Consider the following 24,078-nt stretch of genomic DNA (forward strand, 5'->3'; position numbering starts at 1 on the left):
AGTGTTCTGTAAGCCAGTTCTTTTGTAAATGATGTATATTTTCTTTGAGATTTTTGCTATGACTCTCAGTCTAGCATATGCTCTTCCTATTTGTTTTATACAGCTATTCCACTTAAGGTTGCACTGGATAGTTACACTTAGATATAATACATTAGAAACTGTTTCCAGCAATCTATCATCAACAGTTTAGTTCTGAAATACTGGATTTTTTTCCTATGTAAGTGCAATAGGTTTCATTTATTTACATTCTGGGTCAACTGCTAGTCCCTTCAGCAATTCTCTACATTTTGTTTTGCATATTGCTACAGCCTTCTGACATTGCTACCTTCTTATAGATAATTGAATCATCTGCAAACAGCTTTATGGAGCTTCTGATGTTTTCTCCTAGACCCTATATATAACAGTAATGGTCCTATCACACGTCCTTTGGATATTACAGAAATTTTGTTCCATTAAGGGTGGCTTGTTGAGTTATATCTGCAGCAAGGAAGTCTTGAATCCAGTCGAAATCTGATCTGATACTCAAGACGCTCATATTTTTTTCACTAAATCACAGTTTAGGACTGTTTCAAATGCTTTCGTGAAGTTAACGAACATGGCATCAACCTGGGTGTTGATGTCTACAGTGCTACAGATCTGATGGAGAAACAGAGACAGCAGAGTTTTGCTAGATATCTGTTAACAGAGTCCTTGATGATTTTTATAGAGGTGATTCTTGCTCTCCAAAAACTTCATAATACGTGAACATAAAACATGTTCCATAATTCTATAAAAGACTGATGCCACCAATATAAGCCTTAAATATGTGCACCTGTCTGATGACCTTTCTTGAAAACAGGAATGGTATGCACTTTTTTTCCAGTTGCCAGGCCCCATTTACTGCTCAAGCGACCTATGATACACTGCTGTAAGAAGGGGAGCAAGTTTTTTCACATAATGTCACTAGAATCTCACAGGTATCTCACACAGTCCACAAGCCTTTCCACTACTAAGCAGTTGTTAGAAGATGTGCTCAAAAGTAATGCCTCAGAATTTTTCATGTGAAAGCCCTTATAGCTTTCTAAGCAAAGCAACATTATTAACATTCTACATCTTTATTCTCCATGTGTACATATTTATATTGTAACATAATCACCCTGGCAACAAACATGTTTCTCTCAATGGGAGACCATTTGCTGTTGCTATCACTGTAGAATCTGTTGTTGAAGCCACACCCTCATCTGTGCTTGCACTGCTTCATCACTGTCGAAATGAATTTTTTGAAGGTGTTTTATAAGTTTTGGAAATAGATGAAAATTAGATGGGGCAACGTCAGGTCTGTATGGAGGATGATTACTCACAGTGAATGCAGGGCGTCGGATTGTTGTAATTGTCATAGTGCTTGTGTGTGGTCTGGCGTGGCCATACTGAAGGAGAGGGTGCACTCTGTGTGGACAACCTCTTCTGCAGTTGGAAACTGCTTTACAGCATGCTGTTATGCTATTTTTCATTTTGTTCAGCTTGAATAAGGCTAATGGTCTTATGGATAGCCTCTCAATTCAGGTGACTGGTATCACTGGTGATGACAAGAGACACAATCTGTAGCTGGCTGCACACAATGCATTCAACAGCAGTCAGCAGAACCTCCACCACATTTCAAAAAGGACTTGCTGACAAACACAGACAGTCCAAAATGGACTTACTTTCTGCTGACCTAGTTGCTTTTTCCTGAGGAGCTCTCAATAATGAGTAACTTCTTCAGCAACACAAGTCTAGAACTTGCAGAAAGAATGGCCATTGTCCCAAGATGTTAGGAGGCTTATGCTGGTTTAGTTGTACTGTCAGAAACGAAACACTTCATATTGGCTGTTAAGGTGCATACGGCCATGATCCATATTCACTCTCCAACTATAGATCAGTGGGTTCTAAAATTGGATCACACTAACTTGTTAATATCTATATACACATTCAATATCTCTGATGACACCATTGATATCGGGCCCACACACACTTCTGGAACATTCTAAGATGGGGTGCGCAACTGTTTTGTAAGCAATGTCATTTGTAGATGGACTGCATTTTCCAGTATCACATGAGAAGTATGCTAGGATGAGAGGCGTGAGTGTTTTATAACATTTAACAATGAGATAATCAGAAATAGAGCACTGACTCAATAAGGGAAAGCTCAGTCATTTCACTTACACAGGAATTTTTCTGGCATAACCTAAATTGATTTAGGGAAACCTAGGAAAATCGAATCTGGAGGTCCATACAGGAACTCAAACTCTACTCCTTTTGTCCCTGAAAGTGCTATCTAATAGCTGTGAACCTACAACTATATTGAGACCCCCCCCCCAAAAAAAAAGAGAAGATCTTTGTTATAAGAATTTATTCATGGACCTTTTTAAAAAATTCCTTCAGCAGTCACCTTCAAAGTACTCTATATTAGATGTGATGCACTTGTAAAGGACAGCGACCCACTAGACGGTGACTGATCTTTATCACCAGACTCACTGACATGTCAAATCACAAAGTTATTTTACTTGAAGTATAGATCAGTTGCGGACAACGGACTATAGCTCAATTAAATCAAAAAGTCACACTACTGTCTTACAGCCCAGCCAGAAACATGTCAAACAATACAACATTTTTGCAATGTGATAGACCTGTATTTTGTTATGAGAAATGACTGACAGAAATATGACAAAAATACACATATAATAACTGTGATTGAAAAATTAAGTTCTAGTTTAATTTCATTTTTCTAAAAACTGTTTCAAAATTTAATGTTTTCATAAAAATATAAAATGCTGGTTCACTAACCTTCAGTAGACAATCCATGAAGGCGTAGAAATCCTCATCATCCATTTCAAATTCATTAAAATCAAATAATGGTGTCTTCATGTCATCCTGAATTTTTGCACCGTATGGTACTAGCTGATTGTTTTGAAGTCCTACCAGTACATCACCTGGCTTATTTATCAACTTATCCAAATTCTCATTATCATCATCATCATCATCATCATCAGAAGCAGCAGCAGCATCATACTGGCTGTTTATATCAGTACCATGATCTTTATTTAGTCCTTTATTTTTAGCTTTTTTTCTACTCTCCACGCTAGATGACTGCTGCTTTGTAAGTACACAACTATCAAACAAGTGCTTCTCACTTGCACTAAGTTGAGCAAGTCCACGTTGAACTAATTTTTTATTGATTATTGGTTCTTCAGTATCTTCATCATCAATCAAAATCACTCTGTATTTATGACCTCCTGTTACTGTCGCTCCATTTTCTTTCTTCTCACACACCTATTTTAACAGAGCAAATTTGAGCTGGTTCAAGATACAGTGAATAGTTTGCTGAACTTCAATAATCTTAACATAGATGGAGAAAATATTGTTTCGGCTAAAGCAGTTAGCAACCAATTAATAACAATACTTTAACATCAAGGAAAACTAAAATTTAGGTATGCTCCTCACATGACTTGGACATCAAAATAACACTCATACGCACATTACACTAATATGGGAAGGGGTTGGTTGGTTGGATTAAAAGAGGGAGAATGGAACCAAACTATGAGGTGATCAGTCCCATGTTCCGAATAAAACAAGTGTGGGAATAAAACAACCGAGACTGACAACTCAGAACAGAATGAAAGGAAAAATCACAAGAATGATGAGGGGCAATAAACATGTAAACGGACAAAAGGTGACAAGAAAACAACAGAAATGCAACAAATGGAATGAAGAGATTAAAACAAAAAAGCAGATTACCATGGCTGGCTGACCATGAGAATAAGAAAGGAGAAGCCAGCCACTCTGTAACATATTAAAACCTCCACTGACGGAGCACTAGGGTGGAGGACACAGAGGGACAAAGGACATGTGCTAAAACTTAGATCAAGTGATAAAACCCATCCTCAAGAATAAAACATAAAACTAAATCAGCTGATGAGGCGTTGTCAGATAAAATTAGTGGCAACAAGTGCGGTTACCCAAGATTTCGTCGCTGGGCAGTCAAAGTGTGACAGTGCAGCAGAATATGGGCCACTGTCAACTGGGCGCCACACCGACACTCAGGTGGGTCTTCACCGCACAGGAGGTAACCGTGGGTCGCCCAAGTGTGGCCAATGCGAAACTAGCAGAGGACAACTGATTCCCTGTGAGAGGCCTGCATGGAAGTCTTCCACACATTTACAGTCTCCTTAATGATATGCAGTTTGTCGTGTGTACTGTTACGCCATTCTGTCTCCCAAAGCCGAAAAACTCTATGGCGTTAAGTCAGAACGCTGCTCGGTTCAGAGATGCCCATCTCCAGAAGTGGTTTCCCCGCATAGCCTGTTTGGCCAGCCTGTTGGCAGGTTCATTGTCTGGGATTCCGAAGTGACCTGGGGTCCACACAAACACAACTGAATGACTGGACCGTTCCAGGGCATAATGGACTAGTGGATGGACGCTACCAAAGGATGACGAGGGTAACACTGGTCGATAACTTGTAGGCTGCTAAAGGAGTCAGTACACAGGAGAAATGACTCCCCTGGGCATGGGCAAATGTGCTCAAGAGCACTAGATATGGCCGCCAACTCTGCAGTGAAAACATTGCAGCCATCTGGTAAGGAGTGCTGTTCTATATGTCCTCCATGAACATAGGCAAAGCCAACGTGACCATCAGGCATTGAGTCATCGGTGTAAACCACTTCATGGCCCTGGTACATGTCGAGGATCAAGAGGAATTGACAGCGGAGAGTCGCAGGGTTAACTGAGTCCTTACAGCCATGTGAAAGGTCCAATCGAAGCTGTGGCATAGATGTACACCATTGAAGTGTTCGTGAATGAATCTCAAGTGGTCACCAGACTCGCCATAAAAGCTCCTGTTGCTATGGCGAATGCCCAAGTAGTGCACTGGGTTAAGTAAACGCAACGCTGAGGGTGCCGCCGAAAAATAAATCACACTCCCACAGCCAAGGCAGGACTGAACAAGGGCTCTGTTGGTGTTGCTCAGGCAGCGGAGGGCATTGAGGTGATGCCAGCACATTCACGTAAGCTGACAGAGGTGAGGAAGCCAAGTCAATCAGGTGTCGAAAACCAGTCCTAAGAATCGGTACGTCTCCACTACGGTGAGTGGATCATCATTAAGGTAAAGTTCTGGTTCCGAATGAACAGTACAATGCAGACAGAAGTGCATAACATATGACTTTGTGGCTGGAAATTGGAAATGTGGGTTAGAGCCCAAGACTGCGCCTTGCGTATGGCTCCCTGTAGTCGCCGCTCAGCAACACCAGTACTGGTGGAGCAGTATGAAATGCAGAAGTCGTCTGCATACAGATAAGGCAGGACAGACGGCCCTACAGCTGTTGCTAGACCATTAATGGTCACTAAAAATAGAGATACACTCAATATGGAGCCCTGCGGGACCTCATTCTCCTGGATATGGAAGGAACTATGGGAGGCACCAACTTGGACACGGAAAGTATGGAGCAACAGGAAATTCTGGATAAAAACCGGGAGCAGGCCTTGGAGACTCCACCCGTATAATGTGGCAAGGACATGATGTCGCTAGGTGGTGTCATACGCTTTGCGTAGATCAATAAAGACGGCAACAAGGTGTTGGCATCTGGAAAAGGCTATTCAGATGGCAGACTCAAGGAACACAAGATTAACAGTGGTAGAGCGCCCCTGGCAGAAGCCATCCTGACATGGAGCCAGTAGGCCACGTGCCTCCAGGACTCAACCCAACCGCTGACACATTATACGTTCCAGCAGCTTACAAAGAATGTTGGTGAGGCTGATGGGCCAATAGTTATCCACATCAAGCGGGTTTTTACCAGGTTTTGAGCACAGGAACGATTGTGCTCTCCCACCATTGCGATGGAAAGATGTCATCGCACCAGATCCAGCTGAAGATGATTAGGAGATGGCGCTTGTAGTCGAACAAGAGATGTTTAATCATCTGACTGTGGATCAGGTCAGGCCCAGGAGCTGTGTCGGCACAATGTGCAAGTGTGCTGAGAAGCTCCCACTTAGCAAATGGGGCATTATAGGGTTCACTGTGGCGTGTAGTGAATGAGAGGACTTTCCTTTCCATCCACCATTTGAGGGTGTGGAAGGCTGGGGAATAGTTCTCCGACACAGAGGCTTGAGCATTGTGCTCACAAAGTGCTCAGCAATCGCATTTGCATTGGTAAATAGCACGCCATTGATGGTAACGTCAGGGAAATCTGTTGGGGTCTGGTATCCAGAAAGACATCTGATCTCTATCCAGACTTGAGAAGGTGGTGTATAGCACCCAATGGTTGGTAAGTACCTCTCCCAACACTCCTGTTTCTGTTGTTTGATAAGCTGGTGTACAAGGGCACAGAGCCGCTTAAAGGCTATCAGATGCTCTAGGGAAGGGTGCCGCTTATGTCACTGTAGAGCTCGCCAATGCTCTGTAATTGCCTCAGCGACTTCTAGCGATCACCAAGGGACTATCTTTCGCCGGGGGCACCCTAAAGAGCAAGGGATCGCATTTTCTGCTGCAGAAACGATTGTGGTAGTCACCTGCTCAACCATCACATAGATATTACAATGTGGGGAAGAGTCAATGGTGACATCAGAGGTGAAAGTTTCCCAGTCCGTCTTGTTTAAAGCCCATCTGGGCATGCATCCGTGAGCCTGTGAGCCTGATGCTGGGGCAGTGACAGAAAGATAGGGAAGCGGTCACTACCACACAGGTTGTCATGCACTCTCCAGTGGATAGATGGGAGAAGTCCTGGGCTGCAAATTGATAAATCAATGCTCGAGTAACTACCTCAAGCCACACTGAAACGTGTGGCGGCCCCAGTATTTAAAGAGGCAGAGGCTGAACTGAGACAGTAAAGTTTCGACATCTCTGCCTCTGCCAGTAAGCACGGTGTCATGCCACATGGGGTTATGGGCATTAAAATCTCCCATAAGTAGGAAAGGTTTAGGGAGTTGATCAATCAGTGCAGCTAATACATTCAGGGGTACTGCACCATCTGGAGGAAGATACACATTGCAGACAGTTATTTCCTGTGTTGTCCGTATTCTGACAGCCACAGCTTCAAGAGGGGTTTGAAGGTGCACAGTTTCACTACAGGCTGAGTTTAGGACATAAACGCAAACTTCCCCTGACACACTATTATAGTCACTTCAACTCCTGTAATATCCCTTATAGCCGCGGAGGGCAGGGGTCCGCATTACCAGGAACCAGGTTTCCTGGAGAGCAATGCAGAAAGCAGGTGTAAAGCTTAACAGGTGCCGTAGATCAGCCAGGCGGTAGGAAAAAAAAAAACTGCCGCAATTCCACTAGAGGATATCATCATCGTGAGACTGGGATGGCATGGAATATTCAATGAGGCAGTTTATGGTTCAGGGTCACCTGCTGCCACCGACGTTTTGCCTGAGTAGTCCATATCCATGGTGTCTGAGGGTATGGCGAGATCCAGGTCCTCAGCGGACACCAGAATCTCCACCCCATCCTCAGATGCAGAGCTTGTAGGTAGCAGTGGTGCGGGTGGCACCGCAAGTCCTTGTTCTTAGGGGTCTTCTTTTTCAATTTCTTGTGCTGTTCCTTGGGTTTCCCTGGCTGGGAGGAATTTACTGAATCACTCTCCAGGACAGGATGTGCATGAAGCCCTACAACCAGCTGCTTTTGGGCTCTTCAGCCACTGGTGGGTGTCATCTTTCCCACTAGCAGAAGCCTTACGCTTCTCTGGCTCAGAAGTGGGGACTGAAATCCCCAATGGTTTGGGGGGATGTTGCTGTTGAAGTAGGTGGTGTGGGAGCAACAGGGAGGGAAGTGCCCCCCACCATCAACGGGGCAGGTGTAGTCTCCAGATTCTGAGAGGTGACAGGAATTCGAGGAACTGATGGGGCAACACTGTTCCCGTAGCAGTAGCGTATAAGGAGGTCATAGCCACAGGATGTAGGCGTTCAAATTTCCTCTTAGCCTCAGTGTAGGCCAGTCAGTCCACAGTCTTATATTTGAAGATGTTCCTCTCTTTCTGTAAAATCCTGCAGTCTGGTGAGGCAAGGTGAATGATGCTCTCCGCAGCTGACACAGATGGGAGGAGGAGCACATGGGCTATTGGGATGCGATGGACGTCCACAATCTCAACAGGGGGGCTGGAACTACAGCGGGAAGACATGTGGCCGAACTTCCAGCACTTAAAGGACCGCATCGGGGGAGAGATATATGGCTTGATGCTTCACATCACAGCAGTAGACCATCACCTCGACCTTCTTGGGTAATGTGTCACCCTCAAAGGCCAAGATGAAGGTACCGGTGCAACCTGATTATCCCTCGGACCACGATGGATGCGCCGGACGAAATGAACATCGTCGTCAGACTGCAAAAGAAGGTCCCTGTGGAATACAATACCCTGGACCATATTTAAGCTCTTATGAGGCGTGATGGTAACAGAAACATCCCCCAACTAGCCACAAGCGAGTAATGCCCATGACTGGGCAGAGGGTGCTGTTTTTATCAAAACTGACCCAGAGTGCATTCTGGACAAGCCCACCACCTCCCCAAAATTTGTCCTCCAAATGCTCCACAAAAAACTGAGGCTTCATGGACACGAAAGATTCCCCATCAGTTCTTGTACATACAGGGTACGGGGGCAAATAAGCTTCACTGGCATCCTTAGCCTGGCATTCCTCCTGTGGTGGGGCCATGGAGGGGAGCAATTGGGGGTCATACTTCCGTGCATTGAATTGAGCCCTTGAGCGCTTAGACTGCTGGTGTTTGACCTCCAGCAAGTGATGATGTACTAAATTTCATGGCGTGTCATCTGCCCTGATGCCACCCACTCCAACCAGAGGCTCTCCCCACGGGTGCCACCCAGCCGCAGCAAAGGCCACGTGGCAGGATGGCCATTGCCGGGAGTCCCGAAGCCCCAGGGTGATGAGCATCTACTCCTTGGCATACGTGAGGAGTTAACAGTTTAGGCATCAGCAGAACAATCCCTGTGTTTCAGGAGGCTACAACCAACAGGGTACATGGCGACCCCACCACAATGGACTGGCTACCACGCAGGATATGAGGTGCAAAGAAGTCCATGGTCATCGTCGGCAAAGAAAGTGACACTGCATAGTGCATGGTGGAAAATACCCAGGAAGGTCTCCTCGCCCAAGAGACGAAGAATGGGCAGGACTGCAACGTGATGCCGAGAAAGTGGGCTAAAGATCTCAATGCACAATGGACACGATGCACCTTCTCCAATTGGTTTGTTCTTCGGGAAAATTTTGAAAAATGGAGGTCAAACCCCACAGGAGACCATCATCTAAAGGCTGAAACATGTGAGACTCCTTTTAGTCACCTCTTACGACACACAGGAATGCCTCGGGCATATTCTAACCCCTGGACCCACAGGGGGGTGGGGAGGAAGGGACTGGCCAGACCTGTCACATCGAAAACAGCACTCCCCCCGCCCGAATGAATATGAATAACTAAGGGATGAATATCCAAGAAATTTACTGCACATAATCAGGGAAGTGTGACAGTTTAAATATCTGTGCTGCCCTATTTTGAAAATGAATTTCAATTCAATGCTTAGTTAAAAATGACAGCTAATATTCATGCCCCCCTACACAATTCAGTTTGCCCCACAGGTGACTGGTAAACCTGTCAATAGTTTGTTATGGAGGTGTACAACACCCACCCAAGTGAAGCCATGAACAAAATATACGCTGATATTTGATGTGAAAATAGAGGATAAACTTGAATTATCTCTGAAAGATAATATAGAAGATAAAATTACCTTCTCAGATAACCATTTTCATATGTCGCGGGGAGTAGTGGTTGTGTTAGAAAGAGCACCTAGCCACGAACTGTCCTAACATTGGCACAATCCATATAACAATGCTGATGCCATAGAGAAACGGGAATAGGGGAGGAAGAAGACACAGAAAATCAAACAGCTCAACAGAGATGTTGAAACACAGAAATGAGATACAGAGATGAACACAAAACTAGTGAACGAAGGTCAAAAACAGATGTGCATAGCATAGACAGCTAATGGGATAAGTAATAGAATACATGCAACAAGAAATTCTACATATACACAGGCAAACTACAATTATTCCATGCTCTGCAAAAGAAATTAAGACTTCAGTTAACCAAAATATCTTATGGAGTTGATAATACGAGGGCTATCCACAAAGTACATTACGTTTTGGAATTAAAAATAAATAAAGTATTGGAAATTTTTTTTATTATATACAGATGAAAGCCACACTTAAATAGTACTTTTCTACATAGTTGCCATTTAAATTAAGGTACTTATCGTAGCGATGGACGAGCTTGGAAATTCCTTCGTCGTAAAATTCGGCCGGCTGAACCTTCAACCATGTAATGACTGTCTTTTGGGACAGAAAAGGTGTGATTTTTGTGGATTTCCTGGAAAGAGGCACTACAATAAACTCTCAAAGGTATTGCCAAACTCTGCACAACCTCAGATGAGCAATACAAAACAAGCGCAGGGGAAAGTTGGGCTCAAAGATCTTGCTGATTCACGACAACACCCGGGCCCACACGGCAAATTCCACTCGTGAAGTTCTCAAATCTTTTAAGTGGGAGATGTTTCCTCGTTCACCGTACAGTCCCGACCTGGCACCGAGCGACTTCCACTTATTCTCAACAATGAAGAAGTGGTTGGCTATGCAGCGTTTTGATGACGACGCACAGCTTCAAGAAGAGGTAACCACGTGGTTGAAGGCGCAGGCGGCCGAATTTTACGACGAAGGAATTTCCAAGCTCGTCCATCGCTGCGATAAGTGCCTTAATTTAAATGGCAACTATGTAGAAAAGTAGTATTTAAGTGTGGCTTTCATTTGTATACAATTAAAAAAAAATTCCAATACTTTATTTATTTTTAAATGTACTTTGTGGATAGCCCTCGTATCTCACATGAAGTACTAAAAATCTTTCTACATATATGTGTTTTCAGTTGTATATGCTATACATCAGTATCACAGGGGATATTTCCAGACAGACTGTAATACAAGTATGCTGTTGTCAGACTCATTTACTATGACAGTAGTAAGACAGATACTAGTAATTACTGACTAGTCACACTATTTACCTCCTCATCGAAAGTACTGGAAAAATTATGTATAAATAAACATAACACAGATCTCCCAAAAAAATGATACTTATGCATTCTTAACTTGGATTTCAAAATGATCTCTTCACAAAAATGCTATTTTTTAAATCAGGTAATACAAAATTTTTAATGTTAAAATATTGGCAACTGGCATCTTCAGTGACTTTTCAAAAGCTTTTGACTGTGCAGTTCACAGTGTTCTCCAACAGAAGTTCAAATTTTATGATATTAAAGATCTTTGCTGGTAACTGGTTTTCCATCCTACCTATGTGAAAGGATTCAGAATGTTGCGCTAAGAAATTCAGAGAGTGTTCATAATGAAACAGCATCTTCTGGAATGGGGAATAATCAAAACAGGTGTACCAGTACCACAGGGATCTACATTGGGTCCAAATTTGCTGGTCGTATACTGAACAATCTTCTATCATAAATCTAAAAAGCAGCCATACTTCTCTATGCTGAAAATGCAAGTATTATAATCATGGCTAAAGGAGTAACTTCAACACCTGAAAGGTAAATAACATTTTCTTGAAAATCAATAACTGGTTCTCTGCAAGTAGACTGTCACTTAATTCCTGTTAAACGCATAACATACAAGTCAGCACTGCACAAGGCCCGAACCACACCACTAGAAATAATGCACGAGGGTAAATCAATACATGAAACAGAACAGTTTAAATTTTTAGACATTTATATATGGTTTCCCTGGAGGAATGGCCAATATTCATGGATACAACAGGGAAGATAATTCTAAGTGAAAAACATCTTCAGGGTGTTTCAAAAATGACCGGTATATTTGAAACGGCAATAAAAACTAAACGAGCAGCGATAGAAATACACCGTTTGTTGCAATATGCTTGGGACAACAGTACATTTTAAGGCGGCCAAACTTTCGAAATTACAGTAGTTACAATTTTCAACAACAGATGGCGCTGCAAGTGATGTGAAAGATATAGAAGACAACGCAGTCTGTGGGTGCGCCATTCTGTACGTCGTCTTTCTGCTGTAAGCGTGTGCTGTTCACAATGTGCAAGTGTGCTGTAGACAACATGGTTTATTCCTTAGAACAGAGGATTTTTCTGGTGTTGGAATTCCACCGCCTAGAACACAGTGTTGTTGCAACAAGACAAAGTTTTCAACGGTGGTTTAATGTAACCAAAGGACCGAAAAGCGATACAATAAAGGATCTGTTTGAAAAATTTCAACGGACTGGGAACGTGACGGATGAACGTGCTGGAAAGGTAGGGTGACCGCGTACGGCAACCACAGAGGGCAACGCGCAGGTAGTGCAGCAGGTGATCCAACAGCGGCCTCGGGTTTCCGTTCGCCGTGTTGCAGCTGCGGTCCAAATGACGCCAATGTCCACATATCGTCTCATGCGCCAGAGTTTACACCTCTATCCATACAAAATTCAAACGCGGCAACCCCTCAGCGCTGCTACCATTGCTGCACGAGAGACATTCGCTAACGATATAGTGCACAGGATTGATGACGGCGATATGCATGTGGGCAGCATTTGGTTTACTGACGAAGCTTATTTTTACCTGGATGGCTTTGTCAATAAACAGAACTGGCGCATATGGGGAACCGAAAAGCCCGATGTTGCAGTCCCATCGTCCCTGCATCCTCAAAAAGTACTGGTCTGGGCCGCCATTTCTTCCAAAGGAATCATTGGCCCATTTTTCAGATCCGAAACGATTACTGCATCACGCTATCTGGATATTCTTCGTGAATTTGTGGCGGTACAAACTGCCTTAGACGACACTGCGAACACCTCGTGGTTTATGCAAGATGGTGCCCGGCCACATCGCACGGCCGACGTCTTTAATTTCCTGAATGAATATTTCGATGATCGTGTGATTGCTTTGGGCCATCCGAAACATACAGGAGGCGGCGTGGATTGGCCTCCCTATTCGCCAGACATGAACCCTTGTGACTTCTTTCTGTGGGGACACTTGAAAGACCAGGTGTACCGCCAGAATCCAGAAACAATTGAACAGCTGAAGCAGTACATCTCATCTGCATGTGAAGCCATTCCGCCAGACACATTGTCAAAGGTTTCGGGTAATTTCATTCAGAGACTACGCCATATTATTGCTACGCATGGTGGATATGTGGAAAATATCGTACTATAGAGTTTCCCAGACCGCAGCGCCATCTGTTGTTGAAAATTGTAACTACTGTAATTTTGAAAGTTTGTCTGCCTGAAAATGTACTGTTGTCCCAAGCATATTGCAACAAACGGTGTATTTCTATCGCTGCTCGTTTAGTTTTTATTGCCGTTTCAAATATACCGGTCATTTTTGAAACACCCTGTACATGTGTACCTTAAGAGTTATTAGCACTTGTTCATCTTCGTTACTGTTTGACACATCTCTTCTCCTGTATAGCTTTTAAGGTATGCATTTTAGAGCCCATTTTTCCTTAAAATTTTTCTTGTTTTGGTCCATACTACCTCCTTGTGGAACATGGGTAGCAAAGAGACTGCAGCAGAAGATATTTGTTTTGCAGTACTGACAATCAAGAAATGCTCATTACTCTTCAGGTACGCATTTTAGAGTCAATGCTCACTAAAATTTTTTGCTACAAGTTGTTGTTTCTGTCAAGTCCCTGAACACTGACCTTTCCTCCTGGGACACCGTGTATTGATAAGAATCTGAAATGAAAGTCACACATTATACTCATCATCTATTGCAGAAACTTTTGCATTACAGATAATATCAGACCTTGGAGATGTAAAAAAAATATCATTTTTACTATTTTCTTTCATTAATGTCTAATGGCATTGTCTTCTGGGACAACTGATCTTTGAAGAAAACAAGTGTTTTCTGCACATAAGAGTGTAGTGTTTGTTGTCCACTCCAGAAATTCTTGCAGGCAGCTCTTTAAACAGTTGGGCATACTGACAACCACTTCACAGTACACTTGCTCCCTAATGAATCTTGGTGTCAACAATCAAGCACAGTTTCAAAACAACACTGACATCCCGAAATATGATACTAGAAGGAGAAATGATTTACAATATCCACCAATCAGACTTAGTGTGGCATAGAGACGAGTGAGACTGTGTGTGTGTGTGTGTGTGTGTGTGTGTGTGTGTGTGTGTGTGTGTGTGTGTGTGTGTGTGTGTGTGTGTGTGTGTTCAAGAAAGGGATTGAGAGAGATAATGAACTTAAGCATTTATAAATCACTCTATGAATGCAAGATGATGATGATGATGATAATAATAATAATAATAAAATATTTAAGAAGTTATATAAATTGTCAGTGTGTTGTCATATGTTCTCTGGGCAAGATGTAGAGGGAGTCTCACGAAAGATGTCCAGGAGGGGTCCACGGGTCGCACATGCAGAAACAGAATCATATGTGGAATGTCGGCTTGAATTAATACGAAAATTTCCAAGTGTCCACGTTCCCAATTATTTGATGATATGCAGATTAGTGAAGAAATTTCAAAAGACTGGGTCTGTGTTACACAAATGAAGGCCTAGAGAACCTAATGCTTTAACCAAAAATAAATTAGATGAGGCAGGGGAGGCCTTGAAAGAAGTCTGAGAAAATGTCTGCACCATTTGGCACTTCAGACTGGTGTGTCAAGAGCATCAGCTCACAGCGCTGTGCACAAACCGAAACTGAAACCACACGAAATAATGGTAGTGCATCAACTGAGGATCTCAGATACTGTTGCTTGACACTGTTATTGACACCAGCTGTTACAGTCTGTGCACGATGGGTAAGTTGATGCTTTTTTTTCTGATGAAGCATGGCTACATTTATCAGGATACATTAATTCTCAGAACAATTAATGTTGGAGCTTTGAAAATCCTCATGAGTTAGGAATGCAATTAGTGCAAGATGAATTATTGGACCAATCATTTCCACGAAACAACACATTCAGATAGTTTTATCCCCCCTCTCCTCCAAGAACTAACGCCTAATGAAAAGATGTATGGTTATTTCATGCTGGACAATGCAAGACCACGCATTGCCCATGCTTCTATGACAGCAATGCAAAGTTTTGTCATGATACATTAGTTGACTGGGCTCCTCATTCTCCAAATTTAAATCTATGTGATTTTTATCCCTGGGGAATGTTAAGTAAGACAAAGTGTGTGCAACCAATCCCCACATACTCGAAGAGTTGGAAGACAGGCTTCGGCTAGTCATTTCCCAGATTTCGGCTGGTGAAATTTGTCAAGAATTTGCTAGTGTGTTCAGGAGACGTCAGACTGCTCTTACCACAGAGGGACATCATTATGAGCACCTACTGTCAATAAAGGTAAGCTCAGGTTAATCAGATGCAACATTGTTTGTGCTCATGGTAACTCAGCGGAAGCACGCATGCAGCTCACTACTCCGACATCAGTGTCCGAGAGTCAGGTGTAGTGGCACCCAGCAGGTACGGTGCTGGCAGCTGGGCCGTGCGACCCGCGGACCCCTCCCGGTTGTTTCTTATCAGACACCCTGTACTTTAATTATAAAATCTGACCGTAGTGAGAAATTGCCATTATAATCCAAGGAACATGCAAGTAACTAACAAACAAACATGAACCACAGAGAAAAGACAAGGAAGATATTGCAACAGCAAATGTACATCAATGTGAAGAAAATTGATTATTACAACATAAAGGTAGAAAAGATTTTCACAGATATAATGGGTTAGTGGACCAATGAAAAGTTAAATTTTTTGTAGTACTTCCATTAGATATGGGATGCCTATCCCATCGAAGGCAGGGCCACCTGTAAAGCAGCCATGTTATCTGACAACTCAGGTGCAACCACTGAGCTACTTTCTACATGGGCATGACAGTTAAGAAGCTGCCTGTCTGCATTAAAGACCATTTCCAAACTGGGCCCAAGAGATATCTGGACCACCCAGTTGCTTAACATGTTGTCCAACAATATGATGTGTTTTGTTTTAATGCCAGCACTACAGCCTTTGTCTACGGATTCTTGCAATCAACACCAGCTTTCCTGAACTGTGCATGTGGAAACACATCCTTTGTCCCCATAATCCTCCTGGCCTCAACTTCTGCTAATCACTCTCCTCCACCTGCCTATCCCCCATTCTGCTCCACTCCAGTACTACACAGGTCTTCTATCCTGCCAATGCACCAACACAGTCATTCCTTCTTCTCTTCTCTTCTCTTCTCTCCTCACCCTCCCCTCCTCCTGCCAGCACCATAAGCACAGCCTCTCAATATTGCACTAAGCAGTCCTGTTCTGCCCCCACCATGTCCTTGCACGCTCCCACAGGCAGCACTAGCATTATCTCCACTCCTACAGTGGTATCCCTCCATCTTTCCATACCCCCATCCCATGTGTCCTCTTTACCCACACTACTCATCATAGCTAGAATGTTGCTAGGGTTACCACGAGTTCCCCCAAGAGAAATTCCTTGATATTTCCCTGATTTCCAGACAAGTTTTAACTTTTTCCCTGACAAATTTCGAGACCTCAGGGGTAAGTAAAGACATAAGTTGACAAAAAGATGTAAGGACTTCCATATTTCTCCCCTGTGTGAGCAAAAATCTTAAGTACTAACATAGGAACCTTCTACAATGAAATGTTTTTAGGTGGAGAAACCAAGCCAATGGTATGTGTGTTTCAGAAAGACCACTGTTACTATTGTATTTCAACAAAAGAAAACACATTTGGTGACAAAGAGATTTAAAATACCTTCACTGATTTCAGAAATAACCACAGAAGAAAGTAGGCCTCTTGAAAGAAGTTTATAAGGCAAGGAAGAGTTGTGTAAACCAACAGTATAGGTGACTGCCAACAAAATTTTCGTTGTATCACGTTTGTTATTGTCGGTTATTACCAACTGTGTTATGTCCAGTATTTTCTTTTGAGATGTATTTGAATACATAGCGCACAAACTGCCAGTGACTGCCACAATTTTCTTCTTATTACAGGGTGTATACGCAGACAAGAAAAAAAAAAAAAATTCCAGGATTTTTCCCGGTTAAAATTACACTTTCTCCCGGGTGAAAAAGCACTTTTTCCGTGTTAAGTGACAGCATAATTTTCTTCGGAACTGTAAAACTTATCAATCCTTTGAATGGTTATGGTTTTATACACCGGCATAGAACTTCCCGGACCTTTAGAAAACCAAACTCAGTAAAAAAAAAAGTGTTTTGGTAAGATCTTTAGTGTACATCAACATGTACGCTGCATATTTTCGTATTACGAAAGTGTAAATTTAAATTCCACCAAACGCCGCATGTTACTTACCGAAGCATTGAAATCAAGATTGCAATGCGCTTTTGTAGCCAGTAATAGCTTGTCACGTGATCTCGCCAGCCGATGACAGCGGATCTTCTAGCATAGGATACATGATGTAATGGCTCTGGCTCTGAGCACTATGGGACTCAACTGCTGAGGTCATTAGTCCCCACGTGATGTAATCACCCAATAGCAATATCACTGTTAAGTAGCGCGTACACACAAATAGGAAAAGTTAATAGTTTAAATTAACATACACAGCGTTACTACAAGAAAAGAAAAGCTTTCACATATAATGTTGTTAGGGATGTTAGTGTAAAGGGATGTGGCATCAATAGTGATGAGCAGGGATCCATGTGGTAAAGGAAAAGGAACTGTGGAGAGTCGGTGGAGGAAATGGTTGGTTTATTTTATACAGGAGGGTAGGTTGTGGGTGATACGCTGAAGGTGCTGATCTACGAGAGCAGAGATTCTCTCAGTGGGGGCACAGTAACCGGCCACTATGGGGCATCCTGGTTGGTTGGGTTTATAGACTTTAGGAAGCATGAGGAAGGTAGGAGTGCGGAGAATGATAGGGATGAGGAGAGAGATGGAGTCTGGAGAGAGGTTCTGGGATGGGCCTAAGATTTCGAGGAGAGACTGGAGATCCTACTTGATTTCTGAAATGGGGTCACTGTGGCAAGGTTTGTAGGAAGATGAATCTAACAGCTGGCAGATACCTTCTGCCAGATAATCCTTGTGGTTCAAAAGAACAGTGGTGGATCCTTTGTCAGCATATAGGATTATAAGGTCGGTATCAGTTTTTAGGTGATGGATTATGGATCTTTATTTCAGTGCAAGATTAGTTTGCATGTAGAGGGTTTTGGGGAAAGATGGTGAGGCAAGATTCGATGATAACAAATTCTGGAAAGTTAACAGGGTGATTTGGGGGCAGTGGGGATGGATCACAGATGGATGGAGGAGTGAACTGAGCCACACAGGATTCACCATTGGTCTTTGGTTGAGTCTGATTGATAGGATTGGTGGCAAAAAAGTGTTTTCGTTGCAGGGACCAGGAGAAAGAGAGAAGTTCTTTAAAAAGTCCTGCATGACTGAATTAGGGGTGGGGCTACACAGCCCTCTATTCCAGCAACATACCCAGTCTTTTTACTTCTCTCCTTTTCTGCTAATCCCCCTCTCTCTCCGCCACCCTTCATCTAACCTTCTGATTGCGCCTAGCTGCTCTATTCTCCACCTTGTCCCTGCATGCCCCCAGCAGCACTTTACCATCCTCCACTTCTACCCTGCTATCCCTCCCCATCCTCATCTCTGCCTCCTCCTTACTCCCACCTGCTTTCCTCTCCAATAATGCCCCGTTGCTTGCAGTCTGGCTCCAGCTGCCAGAAACTGTGGTAATGTGTGTATTAATTGCATTTGTGTGTGTGTGTTTTGTCTATTTTTGAAAAGGGCCTAGTTGGCCGAAAATTAACTTTCTGACCGTCTTTTTGTTGTGGCCTTCTGCAACACAGCATCTCCATTTTATGGTGAGCAGCAACTAGCCTTTTCATTATAGTGTTACATTCCATCCCGGATTTTCCATTGTTTGATTTTGCCAGATGGCTTTCTTTCCATCCTAACCTAGCGCTGTCTTCCTTTGTTACCATTTTCCAATGCTTCACTATACTCAGCGTCCGTCCTTCTTTCCCGTGTTTCTCTTGTCGCCTTACAAACCGCACTGCATACTCTACTTACAAGCCACCCTGTATCAACCGTCTCAGCCGTGCACAATAGACAGCTACAAGACCACACTGATTGCTGGTGCAGCATCTTACGTCCCACGTTACACCTGCCAATATCATTAATCCTATACCTTCATATTGATCACTCCCCCTGCGTCACCCTCTTGTATTTTCACATGTTATTTTTCGCACCTTTACTGTGCCACATGAACTTGTATCTCATACTACCAACATTCCACCCCCCCCCCCCCCCCCCACTCCCTATCCTCTCTATTCCAGTTCGCACCTACTAGTTTCACCTAGTCTAGCTATTTTTGACATCTCTCTTTTGACACTTATCCACCCACAGACCTGCAACCCACTTACAAATATTTTTATTTTTCATTTGATCTCATTGTGACTTCACACCAATTTCAGTAGGTTTTTGCCTTTCACTATTGAATAAATAAGATTTGTTAGAAGATAAATAGTGACATCAATAACTGTGTGATAGAACAATAAGAACTGAAGAATGTGTCTTGGCTTTCATATTTGTGCTGGTTGTAAATGGGGGAAAGGGGTCGATATAGTACACATTAAAGTTTCATTAATTATTTACATTGTTGCTTTAATAATTCTTATGCTTCCAGGGACAAAAATAAAGTACATGATGTGTGAGATTGCGACAAATGGAAAGACATAATTACATTACATAGGTACTTCGAAAGTAAATTACACATGGTATCTTACGCTAAGATCATTGCACAACAAGAGTGGTGCTTTTTCAGAAGAGAGCGCCTGTTCACTATTTCCTGCGGACACAGTTCTGCTGCAGTATGAATAACAGGGGCATCATAGTGTGAGAGTGAAATGACACAGCAACTGGAAATGTACTCCAATGCTTAAGTATGGGAGTCTATGATTCTTGTGGACAAAACATATAAATTGCAAACAGATTCACCATAAAATTCTCACAGGACAGTATGATTCTTGTAGATGGGGAGGGGAAAAAAACCACACTTCTAAACTGCATCTGCATACATATTCACCGTGAACTCTTTCATAGTGAAGTGATGCCAACAAGTTGATGAAGACTGCTCAGACATGGATGATGATGATCAGGAGGTCCAGATCTTGCACCATGCATTTTGCATCTTGTCAGGAAGCTGATGATGAAATTTACACAGTGGTTGGATGGTTACATAATCAAGGAGTGGATTTCTATCATTGAGGATTCCTGGGGTTAGCAGAATTTTCTGTTAACAGAGACTCAGTTAAAAATAATGTCATGCATCTATGTCACTTTGAAGCGTATTGCAGCACTGAAAGGCTACCTGGCCTGCCATAATAAAGTGTAACTACATTCTGAAGTCCCCTAATATCTATAAATAAGAAATTAGAAGGGACTCTGAGTTACGAATCTTTCTTTAGCTTCACCTGAAGAGAATCTCCAATACTCAGAAAATATTCAAGAAAAGGTCACATGGCAAATCCCCTAAAATAAAAGTTTTTTCAACAATGGATTTTGTATGTCTAAATGATGTAAAGTACAGAATGTAATAACAACAATTTGGAAAGGATAGACTGCTACTCACCACAAAGACGAGGAGTTGAGTCACAGTCAGGTACAATGAAAAAGTATGCTAGAAATATATTAGAGAATTCCAAATTATAGTAGATGAATTAAAAAACAAAACATAGAAAACCAAAACAGCACAAGACATACAAACTAGACTATAAATGAAGTTCAACTAAATGACTACAGGAAGACTGATCTCAAACAAAGAAAGAAAGAAAGAAAAAATATCTGAAAGAAAAAAGAAATATTGGGCAGACAGAAGAGCAAAAATCCCTTTATATAATACTAAATTATAACAATCCTTTACTAAACCACTATCTTGTTGTATTGTACTACATAATTATTATTGAACTGAATTGTATTACTGAATAACAACAACTTCTTCCTTAAATCTTCATATAATTGACTTCAGTGGTCCAATGAAGGCCATACAATAATGATAATAATAATGAAATCAACAGCATAGCACTATCCTGAAAACCCTCAACAAATATAGAAGGAATGCACTGATTGCCTATGAACATTATGTACAATTGAAAATACAATCAATGTTTCAAATTAATTATGCTTCCTGTGCCCATGACAATTTTTACATATACATTTCTCTTTTGAGCAATATACTGGGTACTTATAATTAAATTTTTGCTACTTGAGAGAGCCTCCATGAAAAACAAGTGATCACAGGCCAATGAAACTTTGTAGAAACATTTGTAAGGACACGTCAAAGAGAAATAATGAATCAATAATCGAAAGAAACACATTTTGATTTACACATAAGAGGGTAACATTTGTGAATCACATACAGTGTTTATGTTCTAGTTTAGAAAAATTGCTCATTGTGATGCTGCATTCACAACAGCCTGGGATGGCACTAGAGAGTGCTCTACTGCTCCTGCATGGCACTAGAGAATGCTCTACTGCTGCCCTAAACATCTCAGGTAGACTATGAAATGTTCAATTGACATGACACAGCTTGTGCACTGCTTGAAGATTTCCCACTGTGCCCAGCATTCTCAACCAAGGTAGAAGTAACTTCTGTCACAATTTGTGGCGCAACTCGGAGTTGGCCTCTCCTGAGAGCAATTATCAAATCGCCAGTAAATTCAAACTTCTGAATCGTGTTCTTCAACCCCAGTGCGGAATAAAGATTGCTCGATATTCCTATAATGTGTTGATACTTGTGAAGAGCAGTAGCATTATTGCCATTGTTTTGATAAAACATCTCTATGAGTAAGGCCTGCTCATCTTGTCCAGACCCATGTTGATTGTCTGCAACTGTAATGCTCACTGATGGTAATGCACCAACCCTTCATTACCATATAATTACCAGCACCTACGGCAATTCATGACACTAACTTTACGAACAACGCAAATCCTGCAGGGCGTGATCTGAAAATCATTCCTATAAAATTGGGTACAACATATATTAAATAATTTTTCATCTACACTGGCTCAACTAGCGAAAGTTTAATTACAACCACGCTGTCTTTTAACTTGCCCCTAACAGAAAGACACTACAGAAAGTGATATATGATTTTCTATACCTTTTATTTTGCCATTGTCACACCAGTGGCTCTGTTAGTCTCCTTGACCAGAAAACGAGAATAGAGAGTATTATACAAGCAGACATACTGGTATATGTCTGCTTGTGTCTATATATGTGTGGATGGATATGTGTGTGTGTGCGAATGTATACCCGTCCTTTTTTCCCCCTAAGGTAAGTCTTTCCACTCCCGGGATTGGAATGACTCCTTACCCTCTCCCTTAAAACCCACATCCTTTCGTCTTTCCCTCTCCTTCCCTCTTTCCTGACGAAGCAACCGTTGGTTGCGAAAGCTAGAATTTTGTTTGTATGTTTGTGTTTGTTTGTGTATCTATCGACCTACCAGCGCTTTCGTTTGGTAAGTCACATCATCTTTGTTTTTAGATATATTTTTCCCACGTGGAATGTTTCCCTCTATTATATATATTCACAACTCTACTATTTGTCGAGTGGTCTCCTTCACTCCTAAGTTACACATATTCTGGCAGAACTTTCCTTAATATATTTATATCAATATTCCTCTTGTCTATTCTCCTACTCCTAAAATTGCTTCGTCTCCTTCCCACCAATCTATTGCCAGTACTGTCATCTGAGTCATGAAAGCCCATTCTTATCTTCGTACCCCTTTCTTTTTTTCTTTTATTCAATTTCCCAACTTCATTTTCATTATTACTTGTTCTGTTTTTATCTACATGCAAAAAAGGATCTCTAAAGTAAAACTACAACCTAATAAACATAATGTGTGTCAACACGGATAGAGCAGCAGATATTTACAAAACAGATGAAGATAAATCTCATGTGTGTTACTATCATTTTGCCTTGAAGCCAGAAACAACATGCCATGATACCGATTGCGATAGAAGAGTCATGAAACCATGTTGCCCGCTACTTATGGGCACCAAATGTTGATCACAATATGGCCAGAGTTGACAAGAGCACTCCAGGTGTTGTCATCAGGAATGAGATCACATGAACCTGAGAAGCAGGCAAGTATTCTTTTCGGTTTATAAGTAATTAAAAGGAAAAAACAAAAGAAAAAATCTTTTATGTAATTTTCGGGACAGTGAAGCTACATGTTAACTTGCTGTTCACAGGTGTCTCGGACAGAGTGCTACAGATGAAGAAACAGGTGCATGTAATTTTTCAACACGCCCATGTGTTATACACATCTGAGAGATGAGGACACATGATGACAGATGTACTATAGGTCCCATTTTATCACACATAAACAATTATGTGATTGTATAATCAGTTTCCGCTGTATGCTGGCTGAAACAAAGATTCATCACTTCAAATGGTCATTAATGAACTTGAATCACTTAATCATGTCAAGTCACCAGTTCAGACACAGTTTTTCGTACTTTGAAGAGTCAATGGCAGTGTTCCTGCACTCATGCTCCTGTGCCTCTCAACGTGTATTTAACATACATCCTTGTAAGGTGGAGGCTTCTGTAACCATAGGTAGGTCTGTTGAACTGAAGTCTTTCTATTTCTGTTATAAACAGAACTGAGGGAAACTCCTGTCATCAATAACATGAACAATAGAAGAGATGACACTAGCAACAGTAGTATAATTATGAAATTGAGATACTCAGTCATTTTCAACACAGTGGCATAGTAAAAACTCATTTATTGTACTACTTGATGGGAATAAAAAGCCCCACACTTATCACCCAACTGATTTGATCATTAACTAATTGCACAAGATAGCATAATTTTTTTTTTTTTTTTTTTTTAAATTTCATCACTCATTCATCCTCATAGCATCAATCCTGCTCCAAATGTCATTTGCCATCACCATCATCATTATAACCATCACCATCATCATAATTGTATCATCACCACAATTTATTTCGACAGATAAATCAGATCACATGTCATTTTTACACTGTCAAAGGAATTGGAGCATATTAGATTGGATGGCAGCCCTGCAGCCAGGCAGAT

General features: G+C 41.9%; 1 protein-coding gene across 1 annotated transcript in view; it reads right to left on the reverse strand.

Annotated features, from left to right (window-relative positions):
- The window catches only part of LOC126236768 (putative ATP-dependent RNA helicase TDRD12), a 487,486-nt gene that overhangs the window by 55,252 nt on the left and 408,156 nt on the right, over positions 1-24,078 (reverse strand). The window contains exon 24 of the mRNA XM_049946337.1: positions 2,803-3,288. Coding sequence (XP_049802294.1) covers positions 2,803-3,288 — 486 coding nt within the window. The remainder of the gene's footprint in view (positions 1-2,802; positions 3,289-24,078) is intronic.

This window comes from Schistocerca nitens, chromosome 2, assembly GCF_023898315.1.
Source record: "Schistocerca nitens isolate TAMUIC-IGC-003100 chromosome 2, iqSchNite1.1, whole genome shotgun sequence".
Classification (NCBI taxonomy): domain Eukaryota; kingdom Metazoa; phylum Arthropoda; class Insecta; order Orthoptera; family Acrididae; genus Schistocerca; species Schistocerca nitens.